At 35.7% G+C, this 8820-nt stretch overlaps 1 protein-coding gene across 1 annotated transcript; it reads left to right on the top strand.

Annotated features, from left to right (window-relative positions):
- Positions 1 to 937: 937 nt before the first annotated feature.
- Positions 938 to 7372, top strand: LOC146745899 (uncharacterized). The gene is made up of 5 exons (XM_085499635.1): positions 938 to 975; positions 2521 to 3737; positions 4819 to 4932; positions 5046 to 5079; positions 5546 to 7372. The coding sequence occupies exons 2-5, from the start codon at positions 2528 to 2530 to the stop codon at positions 6726 to 6728; spliced, it is 2541 nt and encodes an 846-aa protein (XP_085355761.1). The 5' UTR covers positions 938 to 975; positions 2521 to 2527; the 3' UTR covers positions 6729 to 7372.
- The last annotated feature ends 1448 nt before the right edge of the window (positions 7373 to 8820 follow it).

Raw genomic sequence — 8820 nt, 5'->3', positions numbered from 1 at the left:
GACGACAGCTATTGTGTGTTGATTTAAATAATGCATAGCAATATCAATTGGAGTGTAACAGTACACCTACGGGCGTCGTACAATGAAGTAATGGACATTTCAAACGGGCATTGTGTTCGCACATATCAGTATTCAACTGGTAAAATATGCTGTGCGAATCAGAGGTTGTTCCTTTGGAACGATTTTGGAAAACATAGTATAATCCTTGACAAAATTAATAATAACACTGTGGGGATGGGACAAGATGGATTCAAGGTACGGTGGTCAATTGAATGTCGTTCAACAATACATGTATTTTTTCGAATGATTCTTCTGATAAGAGGACGTCGACCTGTATCGTAGCGAGTGAAAAGGGTGCAAGTTTTCGTTGTATTGTGACATGTTGGCACATGTTGCCTAGTATGTGTAATGTAAATAAAGTTGTGCTTTGTAACAAAGCAAAGAGAAAAAATATACCCCAAAAGCCAGATAGGTGTTTCCAACAACAACAACAACTGCACAAAAATATAAATAAAAAGGACGTAAATTGTTCAGCACGTTAGTATATGAAATATAATACACTAGATAACTCTACATATTTTACAAAAGCACAATTCTGGGATATTTATATTCTACCATATAGAATTATGGTGACGTGTAGACCTGTAACGATAAATCACCCAGACGGAACAATGATAGAAACATGATATATTATTTCTTAAGGTATAATGCTGGTTTGGAGAAACAGAACACAATACCGCCTTCCAAGTAATCACTTTTAAGACGTCTGGGGGTGTACGATTCCGCTTCAATTGATATTGCATTACAAAATTTAAATAAACTCACAATACCTGCAGTCTTTACACGCCCAACGGGGTCAGCCCTTAGCATGACCTGCACGTCCATATGCCAAATCACGCAATGTCTCGCAGGGTGCGGGAATAATCAATTGCTGATTGTGTTGGGACGTATAAGGAAGGATCGGTTCCCAAAAAGGTAAGACTGACTTTATTCTCACTACTCATCACATTTCCAGTCGTGTAAGTGTAAGAACCTTTGTTTTTGCCCAATATTTACATGCAAAGGACAATACGTGACTGACTTTTTTTTTTTCATGACACACACTTAGTGATTACTTTTGATGGAATTTAGAGAGCCCTGTCAACAATTCTGTACGAACCTCATAATAAAAAGGGGGCATGGTTCTATTTGCAAATAGGTTACGCTCTGAAACGCTCTGAAAGCACCTTTATTACACAATGCGTGGAATGCAGTACATGTATGATTATACTTGACAATTGAATTGCTATACTAAAATAAGTTTGAATGGCTATAGTTTGAAGTCAGTGATGACCATGGTCATGGTTAAACATGCAGGTTACATTACAGAATAGAATTACTCAGTAATTCAACAAACATATTTCACACTTATAGTACCCCATATGAAGATCTATCATAGCAAGTTTAGAGTGAAGTAGAGTATCAGTTGCATAGACTATTTGTGAATATATACTCCCTGTAGTCAATGCGAAGCTACTTACAAGTTGTGCTAATCCAATCAGAGAGTAGTTTCAGGTTTTTTGACGTACAAAATTCTGCTTCGACTCAACTGTCTCCCTGTGACATACTTTTATGAGTGTTGTTGACTATGTGGACCTGATTGAGTTACGACCTCAATTCTGTAAGCTACTAAAACCTGGGCAGTATATGGATATTCATATGTCCTACTTGCTTATTTTGTCAGAATGCGTACATGTACAGTGTTTTGGGAGAACAATGCATTGTGTATTATATTGTGATGGTTTGGTTTGCAGTGCTATCATCACCTAATAATAACCAAGAACCAGACATTGCATGTTGTAACATTACTAGTTTGATTTATATTAGTTAAAGAGTTGAAACTCCAATTATTTGTAGAAGTATATTTTACGCAGCTTGTGTGTTCGACCTCATTCTTATTTTCCAGCTCAGACAAGTATTTCAAATCAGTCTGTATAGTTCTGATTAAAGAACGCCATGTTACAACCAGTCGAAATTATATAAACTCGTGACGAGTTTTAGTCATATTTAGAACTTTGACTTTAGGGACAGCTTTCATGTGAGCTTGTCTATAAAAAAGAGAGGGGATATGCAGCCAAATTAACTTGTTTAGTGGAATATCTTGACATTGTCATTCTTAATTCAATAGATAATTTAACTCTTAGTCTTGCATATACGATTTAAGATGGAGTTGGTAAAACAAGTGTCTGTTTTACAAATAAAAGTTGCATTGGTACATTCTGCGTGTGTTATCACACGACCTGTCACATTTATTCCCAAGTCAATTCAACCATGAATTAGCATATCATTTCCTTCTTGACAGCGTCGTGAATACGCTTGGCTTGGTGCGAGCTCGACTATGGAATGTTATGACAATACAATGTTTGTATCTTATATGCATCACACTATTTTGCACCACAAATAAGAATCGTGTTTGAAGTATTTGTCAATTTTTCCAAGAAAGTAGAAAAAGTGTTAACTGGCAATCAATATGTTTTCCAGGTGCAATATGGTTAAAAAGGCGTTGATTGTGAGTGGAGTTTGGGGAAAACCTCTGCAGCATGGAATCCCTTCAATAACACGATATCTAATCCGTCATCTACAGAAACTGTCAATGGAAGTTCATTGTCTGGTGTTAGATGCTGATAACTTTGACAAACAAGAAGCCGAAAAACTAGACGCCTATCTTGAATTACCCAATCCAGTAGATCAATTGAAATGTACGAGTCCAAATTTTAAATGGGCATTAAAATATAAAAATTATTTCCCGGGAATGCAGAGAGAACAACTGAAAGATGACATAAATATTATCATTGGTTTCGGTGTGCTTACTTGCCAGGCTGCCTGTCAAATGAAGAGGCAACTTTTTAGAAGTGCGTCTTTAGTCATTATTAATACAGTGCCATATGACAATAATTATTTTTGTAAACAATTAAATATAGAACCGCTGAGCTACCCTAATTTTAAGAATAACAGTGTAAGAAACTGTTCAAAAGAGGCAGATAAAATTCTGTCAATTTCGGGATGTACGTATGACTCCTTTGAGAAAATATACAATGAGCATAAAGACAAACACATACAGCTCAATTTAACACCTGACAGTAAATATTTTGAAATAACATCATCCATAGAAGTTGATGAAACCTGTTTACTATCAGCATATCAAACAGATATCGACAATAACTTGAGTGATGGGTGCCAGAAAATTGCAAATGCAGTACAACAAGTAGCTGATGAAGAGCAGAGAACTCTAACGTGGACGATTTTCGATCTACCAAATGACATGTGCTCTAAACTGAATAAAATAGCAAAGAGTAAAAATGTAACTATCGTTCCATATAGTTATGCTGATGGTCGGAAACCGGAGGACATAATACGCCAATCCCGTCTTGTTCTCATTCCGCCCGACGATAGCACGTTACTGCAACTTGCACATGCCACAATGGCAATAGGTGTTCCTATTATTGTGTCATTAAATTCGGAATGTCACAATTTTGGTGACACGCATTTAAAAGATTACACTAAACACATTGCAGTGGATATGAATTCAGATAATTCAACGACATTGCTAAAGGAGAAAATCTTCGATGTGCTCAAATCTCCCGAAATCTGGAAAACAGTAACCGACGCAATCAGAAAGAATCTTAAGGCATATACAACTAGTAATGACAATGAGTTTCAAGCTATTTTAAAGACATTGCTGCCCACTTATACTGAAGGTAAGAGAAGATTTATCATCTCACTATATAATATTCCATCATATGCATCATGTGATACTGGGGCCAGCACTACTAATATGCAGAAACTCTGGTTTCGATTTGTAAAACATTACAAAGCTAATTGTTTTGGATTTTTAACAAATACAACAGTAACAATTATTATTTTATTATTTAACTGGAAAACAGTTTTCCATAACCGATATGTTGAATCTAAATTACCTCATATTATTTATCACAAAACATAAATGTGCTGCCAAACTATGTATGCTATCCACAAAAAATGAAATTGTGTTCTGATCAACATTTGACCATGTAACCATTATATTACCATATTTGTTTACGGTTTTGATATGTTATTGGTTTTTTTTGACAATTATATGAACATTTTAATGTCAATTTCTTTAGCGATATTCTACCATTATAAGAATTTCTGACCATTCTGCGCCACTTGTTGACCATTATATTCCATCGATTCTATGGAATTTTACTACCATTCTTCAAGCATATTCTGACCATTATATGACCATTCATTAAACATGATCTGAACCATTCTATGGCAATTCCCGATGTTATGACTTAAAATTTGTACTAGTATTTGTCACATTTTCTTGTCAATTTTACACGTTCCCAGAATATTGTATGCTCATTATGTGATCAATTTCACAAACATTCTGAATATTATATATTTGATTTTCCACCAACATGGACATAATTACGCCTCGTGATCTAATTTCTAGTTTGTTGATTTACCAGATTTCGTACCAGTAGATGTTACATGAGCTAAACTATGCCCCAAAGAACATTTTTTAAAATGAGACCCCCTCAATGGCACTATATTTAAACCTTCGCCCTACTGGTTGGCTAACAACGAGTGCACTCCAAATACAAATCTTCATTGGTGAGAAAATAAGTGTGTGCACAAGTTGTTAACAAAAGCCTAATTTGGGTTGGCTTATTAAAGGCTTTCCAGTTCTTTTATGACAATCCTCCATCCAATGAAATATTACAACTCACACTCTTGTTCATTGCACAATGTGTGTGATACTAAAGAAATATTATTCTTTTTGTTTATTAACAATAGTTACAGAAACTCCAAACACAAGAAAAAGGTATGCAACAACAAGCTCTGGTAATACAGCGAAACGCCACAAAAATGAGGCTCAAAGTATGCCTCAAGAACCAATACAAATTACAGGTGAGATAGCACTTGAGACATAATTTTAAAGTGTGATAAATATTTGTTAACTTTAAATGTGTTGTCAAATATTGCATCACCATAATTCATTCATTACTACATTTGTGTTACAGGAACAGATGTGGATATGAGTTCTAGTGAAAACAGGTATAATTGTAATTCAACTTTACAATATTGATGTCAAATCCTATTTTATCGTGATGTGAACTACTCTTTTGTTGTATGCCTGTCATTTTATAGGTATTTGTTAGCTGTCAGTAGTTCAATATATAATTTTCCATCCATTTATCAGCAGAGGCAAATACTATTACATACTCGGGTTAAATTCTGTACAACATTTAAGGGCAGTATCAGGGGGAAATTCTTCTCCTCTGGGTTCTCCACACTTGCAAGGGGGGAATCTCGTCTCGTCTCTCTATCGCGTCCCCTTGAGGTGCGGGATCGGGGAAGTCACTTACGCCTTACAATATTGATGTCAAATTCTATTTTATCGTGATTACTATTACATACTAGGGTTAAATTCAAAAGACTATACAAAATTGAAGGGCAGTGACATCTAGCAAGTTGTTCAACACAAACTAATATGGCAACAATTCTTGCTTTCTGTACATAGGAGTATATTGATTGTCAATGACAGGAGTTTAGTCGGTACGGATGAATTATCAACACTGAATCGATCGGTGTGCAGGATGGCTGTGAAAACTGGATACAACGTCTACATCACTACACTGCACCACGAAAAGGACGTACGTGAACAGTGCATCGACTACGCAAAGAATAACGGCATCATTTTGCTTCTGCCCAAACTCTCTAAAAAATCTCCAGAAATAGACTGGTTAAACTTGGAATATGAAACCTACTTCTCTGAAATCAAATCAATTCCAAATCTTGCCGTTATTATTGGTTATGTCGGCAGTACGTCAGGAGGAGTTATTGATATTAGAAAACATGTTTTCGGAGAAAAAAAAGTTAAAATTGTTCTTATAGATCACGGAATTACTGAAATATATACAACTGAAAATATACTAGGAGTAGCGGAAAAGAATAATAATGTATCTGTAATTGCAATTGGCAATAGCATTCATAGTGATTTGAGTAATGTAGCAAGGGGATATCAGTTACCTCAACCCCGGTGTTTGTATCCACTCCCGGACAATTTGAATTACGATTTTCGTTTTACTAAACCTTTTCCAGAATCTCGGCCTGTGATTTTGACTTTGTTAAATACATCTCAAGAAGTTGATTGTCAGGGGTTCAAAGTAGTCACAGAAGCTATTAATAATGTAGCTAATCATGTTGCTAGAAGTCAGAGATACCTTCTTCCTAGATGGCAAATACGTCTGTCTGTTGAAGGAAGTATAAATACAGAAGCATTACTTACGTCTTCATATTTAAATATCGATATTGTGTCGTCAAGTAGAAGATTAACGACAATACTTCAGCAGTGTCATTTAGTTATAATTCCAGATTCCAGTGAGCAGCTCAGTGTAGTTGGTCTCAGTATCATAGCAGCAGGTATCCCAGTTATTCTTGCTGAAAGGTCAGGACTGGGAGTGTTTCTGAGAAACGAGTTACGCAAAGATTCAGTTAAACCAATAATGGTTGATGTAGGTGTGAATAATATTTCCCCCGCGAAAGACGTGGGTAAGTGGGAAGAACGCATAATTGAGTCACTTTATACAAATTATGCACGTGCTTTTGAAAGAGCTGATGATCTGAAGAATCAAATAGCGAAATGCCAGACTCTATCAGATTCGTTGCAGCAATTTGTTGAAATATGTCATAAATTTGCTTAAGGCATGAGTGAAGTATATAACGCTTTCTAGAACGTTACGTCAATTGCATATTACTTTTCTTGGCATTTCGAAACCCTGTTCTCACTCAGGAACTGCTGTACCCTGTACCCACTCAGGACATTATTCAGATATACAAAGTGTGTTCAATCCTATCGCTTTTTGTTCATGCGAGCAGGTTTCGCTTTAGGAGAGACTCTGGCACGGTTCAAAAATATGGCTGCCTCAATGTTCGTTTATTATTCATAAACGAATTCTAAGATGTTTTTCAACGTATTTTTACACACAATCTTATAGCAATTATTGAGTATCAATGTCTATGCTATATGATTTCTTCCTATGTGATTTTGTGTCAAAATATTACAGGAAGTGTTCATATAGAATTACTGTATAATTTATTGTTATAAGACTGTGTGTCAAAATATTCTATGACTTTATCCTATGAGGATATCTAATTCCATCACACAACATAAACTTATCTTCCACATTCACACAGAACACACATTTCAGTAAGGCTTTTGCATGATGATTTTTCTACTGTATTTTTCTTCTTTAGTGGTTTGAGTTAATTATCATAATTTATGTTGTCGGACATGTTTATGTACAACATGACCTAGAAAATAAATAAAACTGGTTATAGAAATGCATTTAAAAAGGAAGTATTAATTTACTCTCATTAGATTTTAAAAGATGTTTCACTGACCAAAATATGTCATGTATTCATACTATTGAATAGGTGACATTAAATTATTAAGTAGATAATGTAGCATTATTTGTATTATATTCATTACACACACATACATTAAAACAAATGAAGTACAAAATAATGGAAACACGATTTTCTATTATTTTAGTCCAACAATTTGATTTTTGGCCTGATTTAATATTTAATCTGTTTTTTGTTGGGCTCGCGAAACAGCATTTAAAAAATGCCTTCAATAATTATTAGTAATTGTTAAAAAAATTACAAACTTTTTTTTTCAATTTGTAGTGTAAGGTCATGGCACAAATGAATAAAATAAGTCAAGGTTAAAAAGATGCAAGATGGTACCCCTTCAAATATACTGTATTCAAAGTATCTTAAATCAGAAGAGACAAGGAAACAAGCCATTCTGATTGCATTACAGTCCTTTGTCTCGTCTTGATTTTCCTTTGCACTGTATTTGTCACACGTAGAATCAGCGTTGACCGGGTAACTGCACTCACCATTAACAGCAGTGATGGACAGAGTGTTGTTTTATTACCTTTACATTCACTGAATTTCAGAAACTTTTAATGTATGATTTATGTGGACACTGGTTGTCGTGGTGATAACCCAGTGTTATGGTATGCTTCATATTTTGGTTGGAGGATCCACTGTGTTCAGAACTAGACATGGGTTTGGGACGTATTTCCTAAATTTATGCTTATACATGCATGTTAATTAAGAGTGACACACGGTTGACCTTTGAAGCGAGTTTTCGGATTGGTGCAGTGGCGGCGGCACGGGGGTAGAGGGAGAGGTCGCGCCCTCGAAAAAACCCCTTTGTATCAGCAAAATTTGAAACTCAAAATACAAGAAATTGTGTTTCAGAGGGTCTAGATTTGTTAAGGGAAGCATGCCCGCCCCTCTAGTAAGGTCACGCGAGATTGTTTAGAAGATCTCGCCCCTCCATGCAAAATTTCGTGCTGCCGCCTCTGTGGTGAAACCAAAATCGCAAAAGATAAAATGTTGGTCGAAAAGCTAACCGTAACAAAGACTAGAATCACCACCGTTGAAGTCAGATGTAAGCCTTACACGAACTTATTTCCATAACTGAAAGGTGTCCAAGTTCATGTAAACCACGAGGTTTGACGTTGAAAACCCCGATTGATTCTCTGCAATAGTGTGGTGATTTTGAAACTTTGACTAGTAACAAAGACAGTGTAGGGTTTACTGGTCAGCGAGTAAGTTAAAAGAAAATCCGTATTTTTCACGCCATAGCCCGGCTTCACTATAACAGAGTGGGCACAATTCCAGAAGACGTGCCTTCACACGAATTAGAAACGACGTCACAAAATACATGACCTTAAGTCGGGATCGTTTGTCCGGTATAAGGTAGAACAAATCACATGA

The sequence above is a fragment of the Saccoglossus kowalevskii genome, chromosome 5 (genome assembly GCF_978046115.1).
Source record: "Saccoglossus kowalevskii chromosome 5, keSacKowa6.1, whole genome shotgun sequence".
NCBI classification, from domain to species: domain Eukaryota; kingdom Metazoa; phylum Hemichordata; class Enteropneusta; family Harrimaniidae; genus Saccoglossus; species Saccoglossus kowalevskii.
Note: the sequence above shows the minus strand (reverse complement) of the source record. Positions and strands in the feature narration are given on the sequence as shown.

Excerpts from the sequence above, each read along its gene's own strand:
- LOC146745899 (XM_085499635.1), top strand. The coding sequence starts at position 2,528 with ATGGTTAAAAAGGCGTTGATTGTGAGTGGAGTTTGGGGAAAACCTCTG. Across the intron at positions 3,738-4,818 it reads GCTGCCCACTTATACTGAAG|TTACAGAAACTCCAAACACA; the intron begins GTAAGAGAAGAT and ends TATTAACAATAG. Across the intron at positions 5,080-5,545 it reads ATGAGTTCTAGTGAAAACAG|GAGTATATTGATTGTCAATG; the intron begins GTATAATTGTAA and ends TTCTGTACATAG.